General features: G+C 55.9%; 7 protein-coding genes across 7 annotated transcripts, besides 3 other annotated features; all 7 read right to left on the bottom strand.

Moving 5' to 3' along the window:
- Window positions 1–1,038: 1,038 nt before the first annotated feature.
- On the bottom strand, window positions 1,039–1,554 carry LPMP_344910 (hypothetical protein; the record flags this gene model as incomplete). The annotated part of the gene is made up of 1 exon (XM_010704608.1): window positions 1,039–1,554. The coding sequence occupies one exon, from the start codon at window positions 1,552–1,554 to the stop codon at window positions 1,039–1,041; it is 516 nt and encodes a 171-aa protein (XP_010702910.1).
- Window positions 1,555–3,337: 1,783 nt separating this feature from the next.
- Window positions 3,338–3,809: a repeat region.
- Window positions 3,810–4,910: 1,101 nt separating this feature from the next.
- On the bottom strand, window positions 4,911–5,417 carry LPMP_344900 (hypothetical protein; the record flags this gene model as incomplete). Its single annotated transcript, XM_010704607.1, has 1 exon — window positions 4,911–5,417. One exon carries the CDS (start codon window positions 5,415–5,417, stop codon window positions 4,911–4,913), a length of 507 nt encoding a protein of 168 aa, XP_010702909.1.
- A 1,932-nt stretch (window positions 5,418–7,349) lies between these two features.
- On the bottom strand, window positions 7,350–8,900 carry LPMP_344890 (hypothetical protein; the record flags this gene model as incomplete). Its single annotated transcript, XM_010704606.1, has 1 exon — window positions 7,350–8,900. One exon carries the CDS (start codon window positions 8,898–8,900, stop codon window positions 7,350–7,352), a length of 1,551 nt encoding a protein of 516 aa, XP_010702908.1.
- Window positions 8,901–10,222: 1,322 nt separating this feature from the next.
- Window positions 10,223–10,707: a repeat region.
- Window positions 10,708–10,889: 182 nt separating this feature from the next.
- LPMP_344880 (hypothetical protein) lies at window positions 10,890–12,827 on the bottom strand (the record flags this gene model as incomplete). The annotated part of the gene is made up of 1 exon (XM_010704605.1): window positions 10,890–12,827. The coding sequence occupies one exon, from the start codon at window positions 12,825–12,827 to the stop codon at window positions 10,890–10,892; it is 1,938 nt and encodes a 645-aa protein (XP_010702907.1).
- A 2,938-nt stretch (window positions 12,828–15,765) lies between these two features.
- PABP1 (polyadenylate-binding protein 1) lies at window positions 15,766–17,430 on the bottom strand (the record flags this gene model as incomplete). The annotated part of the gene is made up of 1 exon (XM_010704604.1): window positions 15,766–17,430. The coding sequence occupies one exon, from the start codon at window positions 17,428–17,430 to the stop codon at window positions 15,766–15,768; it is 1,665 nt and encodes a 554-aa protein (XP_010702906.1).
- A 1,660-nt stretch (window positions 17,431–19,090) lies between these two features.
- Window positions 19,091–20,575, bottom strand: LPMP_344860 (hypothetical protein; the record flags this gene model as incomplete). Its single annotated transcript, XM_010704603.1, has 1 exon — window positions 19,091–20,575. The coding sequence occupies one exon, from the start codon at window positions 20,573–20,575 to the stop codon at window positions 19,091–19,093; it is 1,485 nt and encodes a 494-aa protein (XP_010702905.1).
- A 937-nt stretch (window positions 20,576–21,512) lies between these two features.
- On the bottom strand, window positions 21,513–24,224 carry LPMP_344850 (hypothetical protein; the record flags this gene model as incomplete). Its single annotated transcript, XM_010704602.1, has 1 exon — window positions 21,513–24,224. One exon carries the CDS (start codon window positions 24,222–24,224, stop codon window positions 21,513–21,515), a length of 2,712 nt encoding a protein of 903 aa, XP_010702904.1.
- Window positions 24,225–25,381: 1,157 nt separating this feature from the next.
- Window positions 25,382–25,536: a repeat region.
- Window positions 25,537–25,552: the final 16 nt, after the last annotated feature.

The following is a 25,552-nucleotide window of genomic DNA, read 5'->3' as shown; positions in this document are numbered from 1 at the left end:
GGGGGGGGGGGAGGGGGGCATATGAGAACAGAGAAAATAACGGTGTATCGTTTCGAGTGGAAAAGCGAGACGTTCCCTGCGTCAGCTGCATCGACATGGGTGTAGGAAGGCGAGAATGCCGGGGATGGCGTGCCACGCGTCCACGCATACCTGATGACACAGAATCGTACACAAGCACGTTTTTCTTAGCGGCGTACCAGCGCCATATGGAGCAAAACTTCGATTTTCAAGTTCTTCTGCTACCGCTCACACCGTTTGAAAGGTGGACGCATTGCGAGTAACATCATGAGACGCATGAACGAAGAAAAGGAAGCGGCATACACCCCCTTACCAGATCCCGCTTGTGGCACTGGTACAGCTTCTCGACCAACCCAGTCAAAGAGATGTTCTGTATGCCGTGTTACTGCGCATGCTAAGATAGAGTAAAGGAAGTGATGAAAAACTTACGTCATGCGCGGCAGGCCATTTCTATTGCTTAAATGAAGAAGAGGGCGTATCAAGAACGAAAAGAGCAGGGTGTGGTAAAGCATAGATACATGAGCTGCGGCTGGGGCAGCTGCACACCGATTAATGAACATCCATCAAAAAACTCTGCCGCAGCGGCCACGGCTATCAACGTCCCCGCAGCCAACGAAGACACAAAGAAGACGTGTTACCCTTCGCACACACACACACACACACTTGGTCGCGCGCACTATTGATAAGTGGCTTCCCAATAAAGTGTACTCCACTGCCCACTCAATGAAGACATGCCCCTACAAAACGTGACCAGTGTACACAAATTCACCAAGAGAAATTTGACGAGCGGCGCAGGAGAGAGCGCGTAGGCGTAAAAGGGGGAGGGAGTACGCAACAGGATTGTCGTGAGTGAAACGGTGAGTGTGAGCACATACACCACATCCTGTTAAAATGTATCCTGCGGAACTCCCTTGTGACTCACCTTCGAACACCAGTACTTTGCTCGACTCATCAAGTGCAGCTTTTTTGGCGCAGTGCATTGTACGCACGCACTGCCACATCCTGCGTACACCGCTGGTTTCATATAAGGGAGATACGGACGACTTTCGCTTTGAAGACGTGTGAGAGCTGCTGTGACAAACAGACCAGTTGGTATTTGAGCTCCGCACCCTGCCGAGTGAGCTGAATAATGTTTGCCTTCAGGCTGCGCAGCTCGCGCTTCTGCTTACGAAGGGACTTACCACCCTCTGTGTCCTGGCTAATGGCGGTCTCGATGAGTTCCTGCAACTGGGTTTTCTCTGTCAGCTGTGTAGTGATGGCGTCAATCTTTTCAAGCAGCGCCTTGTAGTCATGCAGAGACTCAAAAAGTCCTTGAGTGATACGAGAGGAAAAGCGGCTTGGATTGTCGCTCGTCGCGTATGTAATATCCGACACTTTCCATTGCATCGCCTGCTCGCCGTACACCCCGGCTAGCTCTGCGTGAACCTCGTCCATCCACATTGCGTAGTCATCAATCTCACGCAGCGTCGCCGGATTCAGCCCCATAACCACACTCGAGACTGACGTTAGGCGGTGAGGACGCTCGAAAAGGCTCATGTTTATACGCTCAACAGACGCGTCCTCTCCTTACCAAGGAATAGAGGCTAAAGTGAGTGCCCTCACGACACAAATGCGAGCGCGTCGGCGCGGTTGGTGCCACCCACAGACTGTCACCGCGGGATGGCACAGTCACGCTGAAACGTGAAACAGCGGCAAAGTGGGCTGTCGTACGAGGGCAACTGTCATTCAACTCCTGAGGTAAGCAAGAGAGCACCAAGTGTATATGAAGAAGAGACGCACCTCTCCAGAAAAGAGAAGGAGCGCTCGATGTCGAGGACGAGGAGGGGCGGAAGCACAGAAGACAGGAAAGGTAAGAGGCAGCAGACATGAAGCGGTGCCAGAGTTCGTTGTCACCAAAGAGCAGACGTCAGGCGATCAGGGTGGTGCGACGGAGAGGCCTTAAGGTCCTGAGTTAGCATCTTTACGAGGGCATGTATACACTCACTCACCTCTATGTCAAGGTAAGCCCCGCAACTGTGATGCAGACCTTTTCCGATCCTTTGTGTACCGCTGGGGGGAAGAGGAGAAGGAGTCCCTGAAAAAAAGGCGAGTGCGTCGTCTTACAGGATAAAGCGAGGAGCAACAGGGGAAGGGAAGATGAGAAGAAATAGAGCGCTGCCCTGTCCTCGTCACTTTTTTCTTTCCAGCAAATCATCTCCACACAGGTGATCACTCTTATGCCGTTCCTTTCGTGCGTTCCGCTATTTCCCATTTGACTTAGCCACCTGATTTCGATTAAACTCGTGTGCATCAGTCAGTCTGTGGCCCCCGCACGGCATAGATTCCTCCAAACTGTTGTTGGTTTGTGCTGTCTGTTTGCCGTCAGTGCGTACAAAGAGAGAGAGAGAGAGGAGACACACATTAGACACAGCACAAGCGATGACGCCCAGGATACGAACATGCGCTGCACTCCATGAGACTCGTCCTGTCCACCATCTCTCCTTGTCCTAGTCCACACCTTGTACCCACCTAGGCAAACAACAAGAGGTCCTCAGGGACAGCGCATCGTAAAGGACAAAGAAGTGCGAGTAAGGGGATAAGAGCACGAGGAGCTCGCGCCGTTATCCCACCAAGGAAAGACTGTTGAGGAGCGAGTTCGTGGTGGTAAAGGGTTGTAAACTGATATTAAGCAAAGGTGCGTGAAAGAGAGAAAAGACAAAAAAAGACACGCATGCTCACACAAGATAGAGAAAAGAAAAACTGAAGCGAGAACAGAGGAGGAGTAAGGCAAGCGCTGGGTGTCTTTACTTGATGCTCCTCACGTCCATAACCACAAGCAGCACCCCGCTGCATAGCACTGCAGTAATCACGCGTCCACTCGAGCGCAACTACACATACACACGAAACCAGGACAAAAGGCAGCGCGATGGTGGGCCACGGGAGAGCAAATGGAATCTACAAACCGCGCACAGGCACACAGACAAAAGAGAGAACGCAAGCTCTTCACAAGATTTCAACGTACATCTAAATACGTTAAACATATCAGAAAATAACGCACGCACACACGCAGAGAGCGAGAAAGAGGGGGGAGAGGGAGAGGGAGGCAAAGCAAACAAGACAGAAAGCGAGCGTAAAAGAAAAACAAAAGGAGAAAACAAAAAGAAGACACCATATGGGCGAGTGTATAGAAGCGAGAGAGAGACCGCGAAAAGAACGACCGAGAGGTGATTCGGCGGCGACTCGCACACACACACAGTCGGTCACCGCTGTACTAGTTGACAAGGGCAACCACGAGTAAAACAGGAGAGCACTACAGCTTCTTTTTCGTTTGAACATATGTGTACCGCCGTAGGACCGGCGCTGAGCTCCACTCCTCCCTCCCTCGGGCCTGTCACAGGGCCAATCGCGTGGTGCAAAGCAGCGGTGGGCACGCGGTGCAGCAAGGCGCCGCCCCAGCGACCTGAGCACCGCCTCCGCCTCCCACTCGGCCCACCCACCCCCTACCGCCCCACTCCACAGGGGTCCGCCTCACGCCCCCCCAGACCAGCAGACAGGGCGGGGGGAGGCGGGGCGGGGTGCGCTTGAGGCACGCTGACACTCTGCCTATCGTATGGATGGCACCAGCGTGTCCGCCGGCATCAGTAGCGCCTGATCCCTCTGACTTCCCCGGCGTCGTGGGTGCTTGGCCCGGTCGCCACCAGAAGTGGCTCGGCAATTGGCAGGGGTAAGGGGGTGGGGGGAGGGTTGCCTGGCTTCCCCCGAGAGAGTGGGCGGCACTGGGTCCTGAGACGCCACGCACTGAGGCGTCCTCCTCTGCCCTAAGGAGAGCGGGAAAAGTAAAAGCAGGAGAAGGAATACGTGGCGGACACCGAGCTGGAAGTTGGGGTAAGGAATTGGGGTATTGACGCAGTGTATGACTACCTCTCAACGCGATGCAAAATGCTACTCCCCTCTTTGTTTGGTCACCTCTTCTCGCTTTTGCTTCCCCTTTGTGTGTGTGTGTGCCGCACAACGTACATGAACTTCTAGTTCCGTTGGCCGCGTACATCTTTCGTGTGTGTGCGTTGGCATCTCTCTTCCTCAGTGTTGTTGCCAGCACGGACACCGCCGCCACTGCATCTTGCGAAGTGAAACGAATGGTAGCTGAAAACAAAGAAAACTCACAAAAATGACGTCGAGTGACGCTAAAGAAAACAAAAAAAAACGCCATAGAAACACAATTGAAAAAGAGCGTCCACGCGCACCCAAGAAGACGAGAAGAGCGGTCAGATAATACAGGTGGGAGGGAGGTAAGAGGCAAGTGAAGCCACGAAATTCCATTGCGATTCCAATATGAAACAGCTGGCCATTCGTCAATGAGTCAGCGACTGGTAAGGAGGAATAACAGAGCGTGGGAAAAAAGTATTGTTGCTGTTGTAATCCGCTTCCCTTCGTGCGTGTGTGTGTGTATGTGTGGAGGGGAGGGGGGGGACAAGTGTGTTTCTTTTTAAGGAAGAGAAAGCGGCACGTGCTACACTCGGGTGCGCGTGACAATCAGAAAGGAAAGTCGAGAGCACCACACAAGCGATGCTGCCCTCCTTCAACAGCGTCCCCTTCTCCTAGATGCTGCATGCGGCAGCCACGTGCACCTTTCTCGCGGCGACAGCGAGAGGGCGAAAGAGAGACCGCAATGGTCGAAAAGGGCAAGTATGAATACACGTCAACACAGGACTACAGTATGAGAGAGGCGCCGCAGGTGGCAAAATATCGCCTCTACGCTTCCACCACACACCCGACAGAGGAAGATGCAACGACAAAATGGACCAATGTGCCCCGAGACAATGGCCGTTGGAGAAACCCACACCTCCATGTGATGCTCAGAGAGGCACCCGCGGGATCGTCTGCGTCTTCTCTGCACATGATTACAGGCCCCTCTACTCCAGTACACCTGTGTGCAGCAGCCCCTGATCCTCCATGGTCTCGCTATCCTCCACAAGTGCGTCAACGTTGTTGTATAGATAGCCCCCGTACATGTTTTCCAGATCAACCAGAAGGACTACCGCGCCATCCTTGCCGTGGGGGCTGATGTCGATATCGTACTCCTCCTTGAAAAACTCCTTTAAGGCGGACGGCGACTCAATCGGGTCGTCAGAACCGCGGTCTGTCACTTCCTGAAACGCATTCCATTCCTTGTACGTCCAGAATCCGCGACTCTTCTGATCAAACTTGCCAAAAATAAGCTTCACGAGGTCGAGGTCGTCGTTCGACAGCAGAATGCGAAAGCCTTCCGTCTCGGTGCGGGCGTGAAGCGCACGACACCGGCCGCAGTAGCTCTGGTTCGTCTCCTCGTCGAACTCGAGGTCGTCAATGCCCTGGCAGTGCCGATTTGCACACACCTGCAATACAACAACGTCTTCGTCGTCAGAGGAATGCTCGCTCATGTTTTCTTTCGTATTTGGTTGGATGGATGGTACTTGATGGGGTAATGAATGAGCAAGCGAGAGAGAGACAAGAGAAGAAAGAAAAAGAGACGACGATTATGACAAGAAGGGAGGGGAGTGATGCGAGGGTAGCTGCCGTCGGGGGAAGGAATAGACTTACGCAGAAGAATGTAAAAATAGGAAATCCAGTCACTCAGTAAACGAGAGAGCGAGGGAGTCTTCGCTGGTGGTGAGAGAGGCGAGTAGGAGGAGGAGGAGCGCACAAACGCATCCCCACCACTAGCGGCAGACGACAAATTGCCTTATGCAAGACCACGACGATACACGGAAAGCGCACAAAAAGAGAACGAACAGACTAAGAAATCCAAGCAGAAATGTGGAGAGGGAAGGAGGGAGTGGAGGGGGGGGGGGGCACAACCGCGACACTGAGAAAAAAAGTCGGAGAGGACAAACACACAAAATTTGCCGCCACGGAGTCCAATCGAGCAGTGACCGATCCAAAAGCGAAAAAAAAGAGAAAATCGGAACGACGGACCTGTCAACAATGTGCGGCAATAATGTCCGCTTAGAAATCACTCCATACACAAACAAACCGTCTGACTGGGATGGCACAAAGAGGGGGGAACAGAAAGACTTTACAGCAGCAGCAGCAGGGACAAACAAACGCTGGAGTGTCCCTGCGTGAAGGAAAGAGAGGGCGACAAGCAAATCCAGGAGCCAAAGAGAAAAAGAACTGGAAGGAGCGAGGCAGAATATTGGTACTCGAACACGTGTGAAATTTGATTAAACGGCAAATAAACTCCGGATGAAGGTGTGCACAAACACACGATTTGGTACGCTCTTCTCTGTCGTGGTACGCTCCTCAGCGGACGTTGGTGTGCCTGTGGTGGTATCCTCTGTATGTGGGTGCGTGCGCAGCTGATCCACCGCCGGGTGTGAACACGTAGCGCAAAAGTATCAGTACGCGGCGCTAGTAAGGCTGGCGGGAGAGCGTGTACACAGACACGAGTGCACCGAGTGGCACAACAAGGAGCGGCAACCCGCCAAATGAAAATAAAATGGAATGGTGTGAGCGGTGGGATGTTGCTTCGTCTAAGGGCTTGCACGCACGGGAAGGAGATGGCACCAACAACAAAATAGGAAAGCTACTCTTGCTGAAGATTGATTATCGTGAGACTGAGCTGCCTAACACGGAAGAAACGAGCAAGTTGAATTGTAGGAGAGTGGTAAGAACAACAACAAGAACAACAACACTAGTGCGGTCCTTCTTAGATGGTGTTCAGGTCCCTTTGGCAGCGCAAAAAGGCCGAGGAAGGGAGGGGAGGAAGGGGGGAAGGAGCTATGGGGTAGCGAGGGTGTAGAAAGAGAGGCATCTAAACTCTAGGTGAAGGAGAGAGAGAGAGAGAGAGAAGGAGAAGGAGGAGGGAGGAGGGAGGAGGAACAAGAGAGATGAAAATGGTGAGAGAAAAAAACGGAGATTTCTCTGAGCGGAATACACAGGCGGGACGACATGCCCGAAGGGAAAGAAGACGGCGCGCCGCGCTGCCTCGCTGAGAAGCGTGGAGGGCTTAGAAGCACTGCACACGAGTGCATCATCGCCACGCACGCACACAAAGACCGACAGACAGACGGAGGCACAAAACGTTGATAGCTGCCAAAGGTACTTTGGTGCCAAAGTGCGCACGTCAGCGTTTTCTGTTCCGCTTGTCGAAAAGGTCGGGGTATGTGCAGTAAAACCTCGCCGAGGTTGATTCGTGGAAGTACGTTTGCACCAAACACACAAAGCAAAGGCGACGTGTATGCCACTTCGTCGCCACTCTTTCGGGGTGACCATCGCTGCCCACAAAAAGTTACACGCTCTTTGCCAAGTCCTCGCAGCTGCTACCACACCTCAGGCACGCAACGAACTCAAGGTCCCCTTCCTCTTCTCTCTTACGCGTCCTCCTCTCGCACGTAGAGTAAGCTGCAATGCGAACATACGCCATAGATGCGCCGCACCTCCTCGAAGGTGGGCCGGTGCGTCGTGAGTGGCACTCGGCTCACTCGCGGGTCCTTCAGCTGAATGGGTGAGTCGCACTTCCTACCCCCGACCGACGCCATCGCGGGGAGGAGAGAAAAGTCAGTGAGCACCGCTCTGTTTTGAGGGCCTGGCGCGGCGTAGAGGATGAAAGAAGCGGCTTGGATGTAAGGCGTCCAGTCCACCAGAATGTCCCGCACATCGACGCGCCACTTCACCTCCTGTGCAGTGCGGATTTGAGACCCAACGCTGTTGTAACTTCCTGCGTCCTTCGCGTTCGACGACTGCTTTCCACCTTGTTTTTTGCGGACTACATACCGCTGAAACGCCTTGTGAGCAACGCAAGTCCCTCCCGCAAAGACACCCCCGGCAAAATACCCGCCGTGGCAGAGAAGAATGACCCACATTGCTTCTGTGAAGCCGCGAAGACGCTGCTGGAAGCGCTCCGAGACGTCGCGCGGAAGGGCCAAGGTGTCCGCGTCATGTTCCTCCTCCGCTTGCTGCGCTTGATGGTACTCGGCGATCAGCTGCTCCGATAGTGTCATATCCTCGACTGCCGATGGGCTGTCACTTTCGGTGTCCTCGCCGTCGCCATCGGAGAACTTGTTGGGCGATCTGAGGTCCTCGCACTTCGCAGTGTGGGAAGAAAAGCACTCCTCCGTGATGGCACCGACTTTGGAGGCCACCGCTTCTTGAGACTTGACCCTCTTTTCGCACTCCGCCCAGCTCAGCTGCGGCTCACCATAGGTCAGGGCGATCACCACGCACCGGTAGAGCTCCACCGCGCACAGGCACAGCACACCGTCCCAACTCATTTCTTCAGTGAAGAAAGCTCGGGCGAGAGAGGTGTTTGGGACCGCCTCGCATCTTCCCCGACCACTCGACGACAATGCTGACGGCACTTCGCTGCTGCTTAGGTTGTTATTGCGGGACAGCACCACCCACCTTGTCAAGCAGGACGAGGTAGCCGTGACAACTGCATTGTCCTCGCCACTGCCGCAGCCAGCAAGGTGTGAGAGAGCGAATGGTTCATCAGCAGGAGTCCGCTTCCCCCTCTTCTTGTGCCCCTCCTCTCCATCTTTCTGCTTCTTAAGCTTGCCATTTTCATTTGACTTCTTTGGTCGCCTACTGCCATGGGCTACCGCCTCCATCGCCGACTGAATCTCCGCATCGTTCTGCCCCTCCGTCTCCTCAATCGCAAAATCGAGGGAAAAGGCAGTGTCAGCGGTGGCCGTGTCGACCACGCCGGCGGCACGCTTCGCCTGCACCTGCTTCTCTGCCTCCATGCACCTCGCGCGCAACCTATCGATGTAGTCGCCACTCATGTCAGCGAGTGCTGCTCGGGCGGTAGCGATGCGCTCGCAGTTCAGTTGATAGAGGTTCTCCATCTCATAGGGGGTGCGTGGGGTGTCACGAAGCGATTGGAGCACCGCCGTAATCTTTTTCTCCACAGCACTGAGCAGCATTGCAATGCTGGAAATACCTAAAAAAAAACTGCCCTAATATGGCCTGTAAAAGAGAAGGGTATCGCTGAGAGGTCGTCGACGACTCTCGATTGCTCCTTACAATGCACAAGAGCTGAAGGAGTGGGTAGCGCTCAACTCCCACGTGGTCAAGATCGCGCTCTTTGCGCTTTTTGTGAGGGTAGAAAAGAGAAAAATTACGTTGTTTCCTTGTGAAGTATGCCTCAATTTTTGTGGATGCTTGCACGTATGTGTGCGACCCCTCCTCCAGCGTAGTCTGCCTCGCACAGAGCCCCTCTGTGTTCGTGTGCCCGTCTGCCTCCTTTTGCCATGGACAGCAGAGATGGGGGAGAGAGAATATGCATATGTCTTCTGCTATGGCTGCTTTGTGCTCGACAGCCCCTCCCCAAAAGACAAACGCGCTACCTCTGCTCGCGGTGCCACCGGTAGCAACGACAATACGAAAAGGAGGGAGGGTGGGAGGGAGAGAGAGAGAGCACGACTTCACTGGATGCAGGGCGAGGCGTATTCGCGATCCCAAAGGCCATTTCGAACAGAAACGAAGAAGGGTAGAACGAGTAGACGCGGTCGATACGTGTTCCTCTCCGTGCAAGCCGTCGAAAGCGCATACATGTGTGTGTGTGTGTGTGTGTGTGCACAGAGAGTTTTCTCTCTGTCGAGGGAGGATGTCAGCGCTCGGCGCGCGCGGTCCGCAGATAATACTTGGCTTATAAGAAATAAAAAACGATGAGGAAAAGGTAATCACCCTGGAGCCTCGCTGAATTCTCCGAGTCAACCACAGCTCCTTGTTTCCGTTGAGTTTTCGCGCTCTCGACTTCAGTAATGCATCCCTCCGATTCCTCGTCATATGTCATTCATCTGTCGTCGGTAACACACGACGGTGCCGAGTACGTGAACAATACGCTACTTTTCAAACGACACTCGTGCACAACGGCACTCACCCTCGGTGCTGCCACGCCAACCGTCTCCCTTGTCCACCTGCTGAAGCCCCTCTGCACGCTAAAACCACCATAACACAGCCACACAACCCCACCAGCATATGGTGCACCCGAGTAAGTCAACAGCGCGCCTATCACGCAAAAAACAACACGCGGCAATGATTCCGAACCCGGGCACACTCATCCTGGATCACACATCCACAATTTCCTGCCCACACAGGCAGAAAACGTCAGCGACGGAGATGAGGAGACTAAAGTCAGTCGCACACAACAAAAAAAAAGCAGAAAAGTGGCCGTGAGGACCTCCATAAGCGAGTGGGGGCCACCACTTCCACAACACAAACTTTACCCTCCACGCACCCCTTCGTACCGCCGTAGGACCGGCGCTGAGCTCCACTCCTCCCTCTCTCGGGCCTGTCACAGGGCCAATCGCGTGGTGCAAAGCAGCGGTGGGCACGCGGTGCAGCAAGGCGCCGCCCCAGCGACCTGAGTACCGCCTCCGCCTCCCACTCGGCCCACCCACCCCCTACCGCCCCACTCCACAGGGGTCCGCCTCACGCCCCCCCAGACCAGCAGACAGGGCGGGGGGAGGCGGGGCGGGGTGCGCTTGAGGCACGCTGACACTCTGCCTATCGTATGGATGGCACCAGCGTGTCCGCCGGCATCAGTAGCGCCTGATCCCTCTGACTTCCCCGGCGTCGTGGGTGCTTGGCCCGGTCGCCACCAGAAGTGGCTCGGCAATTGGCAGGGGTAAGGGGGTGGGGGGAGGGTTGCCTGGCGTCCCCCGAGAGAGTGGGCGGCACTGGGTCCTGAGACGCCGCGCACTGAGGCGTCCTCCTCTGTCCTCAGGGTTGAGTGCACAAGGATGGAGAAAAAGGGAAAGGCGCCTCTGTTGGAGGTTTGGATAGCAGAAGGAAGTGCTGCCCGTTCTCTCTTAGTACGGCCAGAAGTTGGTCGTAATACGTGAAGAAGTGCTGGCGTCAGAGGAGAGAGACATGCAGGGAGGAAAGCAAAGAGGCCTAACAACATCTCTCTACTGTATCTCATGTTGACTAAGGGCGCCTTCACACGGCGCCGCCGCCAGGTCCTTCAATGGGCTCGTCTGCGGCGAGGCTACACGACTAACTGGGAACTCATCCGCGGAAGCCTCAGACCCCTTGGAAAGCCAGCTCAGTGTCGGTTGCGCGTAACTAGGTATCGAGTCTATGCGGCGGGCGCGGGCACGTTCGCGGCGCGGAGAGACGTCCATTACTGCCGCACTCCCTTCAGTAGGCGTGTATGGCAGGTGAGACGATGATGTCACGGCGCAGTCAGTCTGTGACTGTGCGGTGACACTGGAGTCACGGCGCAGCAACAGCTGTGGCGCATGACCAAGCGGCACAGTAGAGGCGGAAGCGGCGGCTACAGGGGGTCCAGGGCGGCGATGAGGGCCGCGCGCTGAGGATGACGCGTTCGCCAGTGTAGACGTCTTGGTGTGGGTAGCTGCGTTGAGGGATGAGAAGCCGTTGGGATTTCCAGCTCGTAAAAACTCGGCGAGTCCCGGGATTAGTGACGGGTCCTTGTGCAGCAAACGTCTAACAGACCTCTCAGTCGGTCTTCGCTGTGTGGATGCACGCGAGCTGGGATGACCATCGCTGCCTGCGTTTGGCGACGGCGAGCGCTGAGGTTCGCGTACTGTTGTCATCAATGGTGTCAAAGGGGATGCACCCACACTGACAGATGAGCGCTGCACCTCGGCGATGCGGCGTGGGGACGTACCTCTCGCACCTGCCTCTGCGCACGTGGGAAACAACGAATGAGTCGAAAGACGGCCCAGCCCTTCTTGAGACGCTCTCGCTACTGGCCCACGGTGACGGAGGCGGCGGTTCAGGATTGCAGACGGATGAGTGACGGTGCACAGCACCATAAAGCGCGTTTCGTCAGGCACCGCGGCAACGTCGGGGGTCTTAGCAATGGGAAACGTGAAGGAGGTCGCCAAAAGTGGACTCACTCGCTGCTCCGTTGAGGGGGAGGTATGGAGTGCCGCGTGCGTGCTCAAGAGTGGTGAGACGCAATCCAGTGAATCCTCCTGCATCATCTCTCCACCAGTGGAACCACAGATGAATGTGGGGGTAGGAAAGGCTGCTGTGTGTTCCTGATGCTGCGCAGGCTCTGTAAACTCGGATGGCATCGTCGGCGGCGGCGGAAGCGCACGTGCACCCCCAGACACCCTTGATTTATCAAGCATGCACTGCGCCTGCGCCAGTGCGTCGCGCAGTCGATGAAGGGCTGCGTCCACTGTGGCTTCAGTGGGCACCTCCAGTGCTGGCGCCGAGATAAAAGGGGACTTTGAGTTAGGTGAGCGTGCGAAGTGTAGCGACTCTGGAGAGAGAGACACCGACGGGCCGTGATCCGACGACACACACCCTATCTTCTCCAGGGCTAGCGTACCAGGCGGTGCTGTAATCGAGGGGCGCCTCTGGTCGCTCTCTGTGCCGCGTGTAGGTGCTTGCGCCGATGCACTGGCAAGTTCGAGAGAACTAGGCGCATGATCGTTGGCTGCAGCCGTGGCTGTGTTGCCGCTGTCAGACGTAGACGTGGACGAGCGAGTGGACCCCGTCACCCACTCTCGGAAGTGCTCAACACCTCGTTCGCGAAAGGCCTCGCTGGGTCCAACCGAGGGACGGTCTGCCGGCAGAAGCGGCGGCAGCGACGCGATTGAATTCGTGCTGCGCGGCGTTTGCGGACGTGAAGGAAATTCATCGACCACGGGGCCCTTGTAGCCTCCCCTGGGCACAAGGGCATTGGGCGTCAATCCTTTGTAGGTATTGTGGATGCCCAAGGTCGATGGTGACACAACGCTGGTAGACGGGGCAGCCACGCTCTTTGAGGGGCGGAAGACGATGTGTGTCATGTGCGGCGTATTCGGGAAGCGCCGAAACCCCGTCACGGCGTCTACTTGCTCTCCATGCCCATTCGATATCACCTCCATAGAGCTCCCATAGTGCTGTGCAATGTACGGGTTGGAGGTCATGAGTTGGGCGCGCACACGAAGTAAATAGGGTGAGAGAGAGGCGCACACAGGTAATGAGAAGAGAAAGAACGGCAGAGATACACAAGTGGAACTGCCCAAGATCAAGACGCGTATGAAATACAGCAAAGGGGTAGCTCAGAGAGAGAGAGAGAGGGAGGGAGCAACGGACTTTCTACGAATGTACGCATGGAACGCGGAGAAACACGAAACACACAAGAACAGCAAAGTAAAAAAAAAAAGAAAGAACGACACAGCCAAGCACGTTTTAACTTGTCAATAGAACAAGTGAAGTTGCGCCACTCGCTCACCCTTTCTCTCTGCAGGCGATGGTGCTGAGAGAGGGAGGGGGGCAACGACGATGTGGCTCGAAGGGAAGAGAAGCAGGAAAATAAGAAGAGGAGCAGAGCGGAGATGAAATAAACGCGTACTGATGACAAAGAAAGCGAGACACACCTCTGCACGAACCTCTTCACGCTCTCCTGTCAGAGGATCCTTACAACAAGGGGGAAGGGCAAAAGACGGGTGGAATTCCACTGCTGACGGCGTTCCTGCGTGCAGAAGGAAAGCACGGAGCACTTGTGTTCCTGGGAGGGGGGGGGGGGCAGAGGAAGAGTGACTGAGGGTGTATAAGGAGAGAGAAGGGGGGAGGGATGAACAAGACAGATGGCCTAGGTGAAAGCTCAGAGCAAAGGAGAGAGAAGACACAAGGATGAAAGACACTCACAGAACCGAAACAAAGAAAAGAACAACGGAAGATACAAGTCTCTATGGCTCTCACGCGTGTTTCCTTCTAGTCCTTCCTCCTCTCTGTCATCCAAGCACGGATGGGGGGGGCGCCTGGGAAGCACACCCTTTTCTCGTGATGCGTGCCGTTGCGTCGTCCTCTCACAGGTACGTCTGCCAACAAAGAAGCGTCTTTCGTTTTTGCTTGCTTCGTTGCTCTTTTCGCTGTTTTGGAGCAGACACGAAAATGTTGTTGAACCGCTCTGCCACGAGTGAGTTGCCAGTTGGGCGTGAATGACTCGTGCTTGTGTCTTCAAATGAATCCGAGAGAGAGAGAGGCAAGTGGAGGCAAGTGCGTAAAAGCTAGAGATGGGGAAAAGAGGTTAATCACTGCGAGACGTAAGACTAAAGTTGTGCGGTAGCCGCCTCCCTCCCTTTCTCCTCTATGTAAATCTTCGTCTAGTGGCCTTCTCTCTGTGTTACGACGACGAAAAAGAAACACAACAACAGGCAGAAGTAAATGAGAGAAAAAAAAAGAAATGTACAGTTGCGCTTCGGGTGCATGGATCCCTCACGCACGGAGGGTACTGGACAAGTGGAGAACGAGAACCAGAGGAAGGAAAGGAGGGCGATTGGCACATCTTTCTCATCGGTGAGAGCCAACAAAAGGGGCGCACTATTGCGAGCGGCGGCGGCGGCGAAGGAGCACGCACCTCCTCACAGGGAGTCACCGTGCTCGTCTGCAACAGCACACCAGAGAGAGGAGCTCTCACAAACACCTCAGGTAGGCACCTTGGCCCCGTCATCATTGACTGCCAGGGCAGCAGTTCTAACAACAGGCAAGATGGGAGCAAACATGTTTGGCTTACCATTAGCGAGAGGCTCCAGCACGAACGACTTGTATCACCCACCTGTCAGGCGGCAGATAAAACGGGCATCCCTGGGCACTTTTCCCTCTCTTTTCCGGTCCCCTACGCTGCGGTTATTTTGTTGTTGTTGTCTGAGTTTTCATCTTCCTGCGTTAAGTGAGTTTATCAGGCGGAAAGGGAAACATTTTAAGGGAAGCGAGAAGGACGGAAAATAAGAAAAGAGGGGGAGAGTCAGCGAAGGCAAAGAAAAAGAGTCAATGCAAGGCGTAACACAGCACACGGGAGAATGTGAGCCAAGAGAGTGAAGCGAGGAAAGAAGGGCGCGAAAAAAAAAGGACGTAAAAAAACTCAACTGAACGGAAAGGGGGGAGGGAAAGGCGAAGGGCTGGGGAGAGGGGCGAATGCCAAAGGAGGGAAAGAGAGAAAGAATGCCAGTGGACCTAACACATAACGTGAGCAAGGGGCGACACACAGTGCTCCTTATATCGAGCTGCCTAGTCTCTTGCTTGATCATCCTCTTTGCCTTTTCATCCCTTCTTAGCTCTCTTTCTTGCCAACGTTCTTCTCTGTTCGCTTTCGTTTTCCTTCGCTGCGTCAGGGCGTTCACAACCCACAGGGGGGGGGGGGGGGCAGCGTTGGAGTCTATTGATATCGTAGCCGCCAGTGCTTTTCTAGCTCTCCATCGCTGCTACACGAAAGTCTTTTCCCTTTTGTTTCGCTACGGCTCTCACCACACACATCGTGCATGCCTACACGAAGCAAGGCAGAAAGAAGGGGTGAAATTGAAGATGGGAAGTCGAGATCGACGTGAACGCGAGAAGCAAAAGAACGGGCGAACGGAAACAGAAACGAGCGAGCACCGCGCCATACCTTTTACGCACCTCTTATCTGACTTAACGACTCATACTTAATCAGGGAAATGTAAAAAAAAAAAGACAACGCCCAGACGAGAGAGTCACGAAGATCGGGGGGAGTTCACCACACATCAGGGTAGCCACGAACAACCACCACCACCACAAAGGCGCTGTCGTAGTCGTCCGCAAGTCCTTTTTTCTGCTCTTGATCAGTACCAACGACCAAAGAACGTAACGTCAACCTTTGCGCAGACACCCCCAGACGCACAAAGCCTCTCCTCCCTCCTGACCCCCCCCCTCACGGCATCATGATGAGGAAGTTCGTGAGGGAGGGGGTAGAAAAGAAGCGGATTGTAAGGTGAGAACTGCTGATGTGGGGCATCAGTGAACGAGAGCACAGGCTTTTCCGCTGCTCAAAGCTGGCGTGCCATCGCCCTGCCCGCTTCTTACTCATACCGTCTGGTGCGCCTTGAGTACGCAGAGGGCCTCTGTCACGCGCTCCTCGAGACGCTTCTGATCGTTGAGCAGTTCGTACGCCTCCTTGGGGTTCATCTCCAGGAACATACCCGTAATCTTCGGCGCCAGCTCCGGCGCGATCTCGTATACCTTGAGGAAGAGACGGTCACCCAAAGCGGCGCGCTGCTCCTGCGGTGACATGCTTTCGAGCTCCTGCGGCGTGATCGGCGGCAGAGGCGGCGTCTCGGGAACCTGACCTGGAGAGTGCTTCGGTGTCGCCTGCACGAAGCCGACAGCCGACGGCGTGGCAAAACCCTGCGACTGCTGCGGGGAGGGCATCGGCATTGGATGGCCCTGCGCGCGACCGCCCTGCTGCTGTCGACCACCGCGAGCACGCATCGGACGGCCCTGGCCGCCGACGAACGGCATCGGTTGGTGCATCTGGCGCATCATCATCTGCAGACGCTGCTGGAACTGCAGGCGCAGCATCGTGTAGCGCTGGTCGCGGCGCTGGGCAATGTTCACAATGAGGGGCTTGCCATTCAGCATGCGGCCGTTCATCTCGCGCAGCGCGGCGTTGGCCTCGTCGGCGTTCGAGAAACTAACGAAACCGAAGCCGCGACTCGCGCCACTCTCGCTCATCATCACGCGGCAGCTCTTGACATCGCCATACTCCTTGAAGAGCTCAAGCAAGTCGGCGCCTGTGAACTCGGGATCGAAATTGCGAACGTACAGGTTGTTGCCAAGCGATTGGTGCTGCATATACTTCTGGCGAAGAGCAATGAGGCGCTCGCTGCGGGGCTGGGCACGTTGCACATACAACTTCTCGCCAGGAGCAGTGATGCCGTCGATGTGGTGGTCGTGCATCGCCTCAACCGCCTTAACGGCGTCGTCATGCTTCTCGAAGTTGCAGAAGGCGAACACACGGCCGCTCTTGTCTTTGCAGGCCGCAGCGGACGTGATGCCGCCGAACTTTGCAAAGAAATTCTCGATTACCTCCTTGTTCACGGTCGGCAGCACCTGCTTAATGTACACGTTCGTGAAGTTTGCCACGAGCGCAGCAAGGCGAGCGTTGCGGCGAATGAAGTTGGCCACGTACAGTGCCTTCTTGTCCTCCGAGGCGTGAACGGCAGCACCGTTCATCTTCACAATCGCGTCCTTGGCAGAGATCTCGTCCTTGAAGTGAACGAAGCCGTAGCCGCGGCTCTTGCCCTCTTCGTCTTCCATTACCTTGCAGGAGAGAATGGAACCGAACTTCGTGAAGATGTCGTGCAGGCTCTTGCTGTCAACATCCTTCTCCAGGTTCTTCACGAACACGTTGCCGTTGCCACTGTAGCGGAGAGAGGGGTCGCGCTGCTGCCACATGAGGCGCACACACTTGTCGCCGACGCGTCTGAAGTTCATCGACTCGATCGCCCTCTCCGCGCTGTGGTGGTTGTCGAAGTTGACGTAGCCATAGCCCAGCGAGCGCTGGGTGATGATGTCGCGGCATACACGCACGTTCAGGATGGTGCCAAACGGTTTGAACAACTCTACCAGCTGCGGCTCGTTGATGGCGGCATCAAGGTCCCCAACGTAGATGGAAGCAATCTGCATCGGCTTGCTCACCTGCGGCTGTTGTGCCACCGGGGTAGCAGTCTCCTGGACAGTCGTGGTCATTGGAGTCAACACTGCGGAGAGAATGAAGGCACCCCACAAAAGGTGACGAAGCGAGAAGGAAGGGACCTTTTTTTCTCGTCGAATTGTGGTTTGGGGTATTCAGAGGTTTCTTTTTTTAAGGCGAACGAGGGGCAGGCAGGCAGGGGGGGGGGGGCGAGACCCGAGAAGAACACGTGCGTGTGCGCGTTTCTTCTCTTTCGTCTTCCTCTTCGGTTCAAGAGGAAAAAAGAAAAACTGGCCCCCTCACAAGTGAATGCGAAATGATGAGAAGTGAGCGAACGGCGTAGCAGAAGAGCTGTCGTACTAACAGCCGCCGTGCACGCGAGAGGAAAGGGAAGGGGAAGGCACGAAAGGTGTTTGAGGGCCAGAGCGAGCCGGGGAAAGGGGTATGAAAGAAAAAGAGCCGTGCCGCAGTCGTGTATCGGACGGAGCATGCGGATGCACACCAGTCACGGATGCGTATCGTGTTGGCGTCAAAGTACGTACACATGCGGAGTACGCACACGTGAGGTGAAGGAATACAAGAGAAAAGAGGGAGAGGGAGAGGGAGAGGGAGAATGCGCGATGACAGATGGGAGCGATCAAGAAGAAGACGTCAAATCATGTGGCAGACGTGCAGCTCTATGCACCTGCAGCAAAGAGGGAAGGGAGGGGGAAGGGCCACATTAGCCCTCTCCGCGCTTTTCATTGCACGAATGCTGTGCACTCAGCATCGGCATCGGACAAACAAACACACACGCACACGCTTGTGCGTCTGGGCTTCTCTTTTTACTGGCGACTTTTCCTTTGTGCGGTGACGTCGTGCACAGACGCATCGTCTCACCGATCGCGTCGCCTCTCCCTTCCACGAAACACATCAAGTGGGGGCGCGAGAAAGTGAGGGAATAAGGGAGATAGGAGAGAACACCCAACACAAGCAATAGGTATAACTGTGTGTGTGTGGGGGGGGGGAGGGGCAGCGCGTGGTGAAGTGTGCGCCTCTACGAAACCGAGACTTGATGACATGGTTGCTGTCTTGAATCAATCGAGCGGGAAGTCATCCACAATGTATACAGGTGGGTGAAGGCGAGAAGAAGAAGAGGGGGTGTGTGGTGTGGGGTGGGGTGAAGAATGAAGCGGGACGAGGCCGGAAAGAGACAAGAGCAACAAGAAAAAAAAGAGGTGAGGAAGACGCCACAGCGCAAAGACCTGAAAAGGGGGGCAAAAGAGAGAAAACAACGAAACAAAACAAAAAAGTCCTGACAAGTGAGGTGTGCCTGTCAAGGCGAAAGTCAGTGAGAGAACGACTTCAGTGCCATCAGAAAGACAGAGTGAGCAGAGTATACAAGCGACACACACGCACACACAAAAAGGGAGACATCGAGTTCATCAGAGGCGGGGGGCGGCGGTGAGAGGACAAGGGCGGTGAGCAACACACCCTATACAGTGTGAGTTGGCTTTTCCATTTGAGGGGTAATCAGAGCGAAAGAGAGAGCAAAGGAAAGCATCTAAGGAAGTGGGGAACAAAAAACTCAACTAAAAAAGGTGAGAGCAGGAAAGGAAATGAGAATGCTTGAAAGCTTGGAGAGAGAGAGAGGGGGGGAGGATCATGCGGATGCGCCAATAGTCAAATTTTATTCCCCCGAAACAGCTGACAGGTGCACCGTCGCAGACCAACAACTCACAATCGCCTCTCGGCACGACTAGGAAGAATTTCGTAGGCGTACCTGGCGAAAGAGGCCTCCGCCTGTGACGGTAACGCATCGAGGATGTCAGTGGGACACATCGCTTCTGCAGCCCCAAGCAGCTGACTTGTGTGAAGTTCATAGCGCCCTTGCAAGAACTTCAAAAACTGCTCACAGTGTAAGAAAGAGGTGTTGTGGCTACCCCCGCCTCCCTCAGGGTGCCATACGCGCCGAATCGTCTCAGCGCGCAGCTCCTCTGTGGCGGCGAGAGTCAACGCCGCCGCGCTGCATGTCACCACAAAGGACTCGAGCAGGTCAACGAGGCGGTGCTTCTCCTGCTGAACTGCCTGCCGAGCAGCCTCTTGAGACCAGACACTATGGAGTGCGAATGAAGAAAATTGTGGTAATTTGGAGCGCCGCTGCAGCCGCATGGAAAATCCAGCGGCACTTCCAAAGACTTCATCAAACATCTTGGGGTGCAGAGCATTCACCCCGGCAGCGCGCAGCGTCGATGTCGCGGATGCAGGAGAGTGGGTCGACACAGCAGTGGCTCCATCTACTGGACGATTGCGTCGCAACAAAGCGGAGCGGCATCGATTGCGCCACTCTAGCTTCTCCTCTAGTTCGCTCTGCAACACGATGCACTGATGAACGAAGCCGTGGCGCAGCCTCTCCAATGTATCACAGCGGATGCGCGCAGAGCCTAGGAGTGAGGCATTCGAGGAGCGCGTCAGCTGAACAGGTGTCGTCATTACGTCCTTCAGCAAGAGAGAGCTCTGAATCGGCTTGGCAAGCAGGCGTTGTCTCCGAGGCGGCTGCGCCGTCGACCCCTGCGCATTGTACTCGCCAACCGCCGCTGCGCTGGACCGATTAGATGCTGAGGGACCTGCAAAGGATTTAAGCCTTCCTCTGTGCAGCCGCGCCTCGCACGAGTTCGTTGACGACTGGCCAACGCGGCTTGGAAACGTGCAGTAGGTGGGAATGGCGAGGAGCGAATCCTCGGTGTGTGCCTCTGTCGATCCCTTCGATAGCGCCATCGCCGCCTTCTCTTCGTCCTTCTTTACCCATTCTTTTGTGAGCGTGGTGACATGAGGCGAAGGTGCCGTACTTCTAAAGGACTGCCGACAGCGCACACTGTCCCTGCCTTCCGGTCGATGTGGGGCGTGTAGCGTAGTCATCAGAGAAGCAGACCTTTGGCGCTGCCAGCTACTTTGCGCCTCGGGACTCCGTGGGGACTCTGATGCGTCGCACGCGTTTAGTTGACCTTCTAAGCGGGCCACATAGTCGTCTTCTGCAACGCTGATGTCTCGGCCACGGCTTCTGACACTCGAAGGTCTCGACAAGGTCTGCGATAAAGCACAACGCGTAGTCGCCACTCGCTGAAGCAGCCGGTGGCAGTTCTGCTTGCGCGTAGTCGGTATCATCGCGTGAATGAAAGTCGGTGCATCCAGCTCAAACTCAGTAATCTTGCCGTACGCCATTAGACCTGGTCTGGGACGCCGGCGCAGCTTCTGTGCTGCGGCGCCATAGCCAGAGCCAAAACCGCTGTCGTCGTTTGGCCTTTCAAGTTGCTGCTGTGTCTGCGAGAAGAACCACATTCCGAGTGCGTTGTCGCCACCCTTCTTTGCGCACGCCGAAGAAACGCAAGGAAGTGGGGTCTGAGCGCGGCTCGGGATGTCATCGCCTCTGTGTCGAAGCACAGACAGTGCGACGGAGTCCACCGCATTTGCCATTTTACTAGCGCAGCACCAGTGAGGCGCCGAAGAGAGAAGGCGGTGTAGGTCCGACTGAAAAGAGGGCAGTGATTCCGCCAGGAATGAAACTTCGGCAGAGCACGAGAAGAAGGAGGTAGGTAAAGGTAATTCACAGGAGGAAGGAAAGTGGGGATGTAAATGCTGGAAGAAAAAAACACCAACTCAGCAACGTCACTGATACGTACACACGCCCCCTTATGAAATCCGTAGGTACGGGTGGAAAGGGGGGGAAGCAGTCCTGCGTTTGACTCCTTCGCTAGCGGTGTATCACTTACGTGATGGCTGCCAAGGCAGGGGCAGTCACAGGTGGCAATACTCAAAAAATAGGCCACGGTGCTGCGCGCATGACACGCTTGACCGGCAGTGGCATCACGGAAAGATTGCGCCGCTGCGCCTGCTTGTCACGGACAATCCTTGTTTTCCATATGGCTGTTAAGTTGGAACGCACTGTCAAGCATTGCACCACTTTGCTGGGAGAGGAGAACACCTTTGTTTCTCACTTTAGAAACATGAGCTGTGACGATGTCGATGAGGGGAAAGACAAAACAGGAGAAGAGCCCAGCATTTGGGGAGAGAAGAGGACTGAGCAGAGGCATGGGGAAGGTAAAAGCAAGAGCATGAACCGCGCACAGCAGAGCTCGCAGAGGGCCACTGAAGCGATGTGCTACACCTCTGCAGATCCGGTGCTCAACCCCTCTCCAGATGCCTGCTGCAGCGCCGTGCAGTATCGTAGAAGACGAGCCTCCGCCTCATCTTCGGCTGTCTGCCGCTCGAGCGACCTTTGCTGAAATGTCCACACAGGCGAACATCCGGCGCCGCGGGGAACTACGGCACCGCTGGTGAGTATTCGATCAAGATGATCCACTTCGCCCTCCAGCAGCGCTGAGGCAAGCCTGGTCACGCTCTCGGGGGCGCGCTGGAGATACAAGCACCTTGCCGTTGTCTCTGCGTCGTCCTCAAGAAGTGGCAGTCGCTGCCCTTCGTCGTCGCCGCGCTGCATCTGCTCCAGTACGTCCACCAAGTAGTCGCTGTATGCACTGTACCACCGAGATGGGGCAAGTCCCATTGCTTCAAGTGCCTCCATTGTGCTCACTGCGAGCTTTGGAGTACACAAAGAATGCACGCGACGCAAGTCCACTTCTGCATGCGCCCACGCCGCTAGCACAGAGGGTGTAGGTCTCACCTGTAGCGCGGCGCAAGCTGCGACACATTCCTGATATGCGTCCTCCTCAACACACGCTGGAGACAGTGATGGCACATCGGAAAGCGGGTTCGTCGGAGAGAGGCCAAGCAGAAGCTGCTCACGTGCGGTGGTGGCCAGACCAATGGCCAACTCAGAGTCCGTCGCTGTCTCGGGCGCAACAGCTGCGGCAGCCAGCAACACAGCATAGCGCACGCGCTCCGATGGCTGCCAACTCACTGTGCTCTCCATGAGCGGTGACCTCGACACGAAGCACGTAAGAGAAGCAAACGACGAATAACAGCTAAAGCGCAGCGCCCGAAGTACCGCCAGCACATCTGCCACGGTGTTGTCAGACTTTTCACCGACCGCAGTCGCCACACGCATGGCGATGGCCTGCTGCAAAGACTGGGAAACATTCTTTGGGCCAACCACTTGCAGCATGGCGGTGAGACAGCGACCGGTCTCACGGAGTGTGAAAGCGCCACACATCATCATCCGGAGCATGACCATTTCCAACAGTTTGTAGGAGCTCGGCGTGTAGTGGCAGCGGGCGAGGCCCTCGAGGAGAGCGAGAACGCACGCTGGTTTCTGCGGCTGTTGCAGCGCGACACTTATTGTGATTGACATCGCCGTCAGCAGACGATCATAGGTAGACTTGACCTGCTTCTCCGATGTCTTGTGCATCAGCTCGGCCAACAGCGGCAACGCACGCGTCACGTCCTCGAGTGTTAGCTTGCTTTTTCCGAGGGCTGCCTTTTGGGCGAGGTGCCGGAGAAGGTCGCATCGGAGCTTCTGTGCGCCTGATGTCATTCGCTGATTGGCGCTCTCCAGCCGACTCAGTAGCTCTGCCAGTGTCGTGGATGCCGTGGACTGCAGGCGAGCATGCCGAAGTCCTTGCGCGTTCACACGGCCTATCTTATGATGCACACGCACCTCTGGGTGGTTGTGATCGGCAAACGATTGTAAGTCGACCAACGGAATGTTCTCCGCGTCACCGCTTAAGAGGGTGACTGGCGAGCCATTGTGGCTTTGCAGGAGGCGGCGACACCGTGTGAGCACCAGCTGCGTGAAGTGCTGCAGTACTCGTCGACCCTCAGCCGCCGCCGCGCGTTCCGATTGGGGTGTCCTCTCGGTGCCGCCCGTCACTTGAAAGAAGGCGGCATTCTGCTCCTGTATCTCAGTACAGAATCGTAGCATGATGCACAGGTCTACTTCATCCACATTCTCGAGGGCGACGGCATCGGAAAAGAGAGAGGCAGGCACAACCCGGCACAACGCGTCAAGCAGAGCCTCTCGCACACCGGCGCCATCCGCGTTGCTGAAGCGCAACAGCTCAGCGGCCGCGATGTTGTCCATGTCTTGCATGCAGGTCTGCATGACTCCCATCACCCGAACGGCGTCCTTCACACGAGACAGCACAGGGATCGAGGAGAGCCACGCCTGCACAGAGCCGACAGAAGCGCTACCTGATGAGGTTACCGCATCGCACGAGGTCGATGTTGATGAGACGAAGGCAACCGACAAGGGCACGCCGTGGTTGGCGCACAACGCGCCGAGCGATATAAGGCGATCCGCCATCGCGTGCGTCGCGTCTTCACTTAGCTGACCCGCCGTCCCATGTGCAACGCGGTGAAGGAAGCTGGACGAACCAGCAGCCCTGAGACACGAGGCCACGATGCGGACCTCTCTAGACAGGTCCAACGGCCTAAACTCCGCAGCGTCGGCGGTGTCGAAGGGGCGGTGCTTCCGAATGGCAAACGACGAGGCCGCTTCCAACCATGTCAACGCCTCCATCATGTCCGCGAGAGGCAACACCGGCAGCGATTCGGCTGCCGGCGGAGAATGCTGATGAGGTTCGCTGCCTCCTACCGATGCAACTGATGCATTCTCACCATCCGCCGCGGCGTCCGAGGGCCACAGGAGCTCCCTGATATCCTCGTAGCGACGCCGAATTGCAAGCCAGTGGCGGCGGCGGCGCGTCTTTCGGTCGAAGAGCTCGTAGTCAGGGCCGTTGTTCAGCTCGCTGTACAGCATCGACATCTTCATCCCGCTAGTGTCCATGAGCACATAGTCTTTGCACAGCTGCACAAACGCCTGCTGCAATGCATATAGCTGCTCTTGATTCATCTCCACAAGGCCCTCATCGCCGGTAACACAGGCGGCTGCAAGGCGTTCGTCTACTTCGCTTGGCATATCATCCTCGAGATCCCCAACATCACTAAAACTCGTGTCGATTTCATGCCATCCAGCCGTCGTCGCACTCCGCCGCACCACAGGAGGGTGGGTGAGTTGGCCCACTGGAATCGAAAAGGTGAAGGTGCGTCCTGTTCGATTTGTGTAACGGAGTTTTGTGGTGCCAGGAACGTGTTGTGCAGTGACGCCGGTCCCTACCTGCTTGATACGGGGATGCCTGTCAGGCGGCGTGGAGAAGCCTGGAGGACTGGCTCGCCCACCAATCGAAACAGACCGCCGTGAGGTAAGCGCGGCACATGCCACGTGCGCCAACGCCCTTGCGCTGCCTTGCACAACTCCACGCAGGCTGCAGTGCCTCATTCGAGTACTGGAGTGGATAGTCACAGGTGACGCAGTGACGGGCAGAGGCTAGAGAGGGCACCGAAGCCAGAGAGGACAGCATCGCGTCGAAAAAAAAGCGCGCAAACACACACACGCATTGTGCCGTGTTTCATAGAGGGCAACGATCATGTCGTCAGCCGAAAAAGAGAGCGAGGTTCGGTAGAGAAGAGATGCGAGAAGCAGCTGTAGCATGTCCCAATGCCGCTTTGAAGCAGCTGTCTCCAATGTAGTGGGCGGTGATGGACGCGCTGTGAGGCTCCTGAAGGTTGTGGTTCTCACCAGCGTGTCAGTGTGAGCCTTGGACCTGAAATTCCAAAGAAAGAGGGCACGGTGCCCTTCTCTCAGTGAGCACGCAATCAAAGAAAGAAGCTTGTTGCCTCCCGGCACGCTTCTTTAGTTGCGGTGCTTCTCTTCTACAGTGGAGGTTCGCCCGCAGCTCACTCGCACAGAAATACACACGAGCAGAAAAATACCCAATAGAGAGCCTCGCGAAAAGAAACACAAAACAAACCAACAAAAAAACGAGGCAACGAATGACAGAGACAGGGCGGGTGAGCAGAGTCACACGTACGTACAAAGGCGAACGAAGGGATAATAACTAAGCTCCCCCCTCCCCCCTCCGCACACGCACACACCAAAGCGACAAAAACACACAGAAGAGGACACGTCTGAGGAGAAAAAAAAAGTAAATAGAGTAGAAGACCGCCTTTTTGCTCGCCACGCACCCCTTCGTACCGCCGTAGGACCGGCGCTGAGCTCCACTCCTCCCTCCCTCGGGCCTGTCACAGGGCCAATCGCGTGGTGCAAAGCAGCGGTGGGCACGCGGTGCAGCAAGGCGCCGCCCCAGCGACCTGAGCACCGCCTCCGCCTCCCACTCGGCCCACCCACCCCCTACCGCCCCATTCCACAGGGGTCCGCCTCACGCCCCCCCCCCAGACCAGCAGACA

The sequence above is a fragment of the Leishmania panamensis genome (assembly GCF_000755165.1).
Source record: "Leishmania panamensis strain MHOM/PA/94/PSC-1 chromosome 34 sequence".
In the NCBI taxonomy this organism is placed as follows: Eukaryota; Euglenozoa; class Kinetoplastea; order Trypanosomatida; family Trypanosomatidae; genus Leishmania; species Leishmania panamensis.
This window is presented reverse-complemented; position numbering and strand designations above follow the sequence as displayed.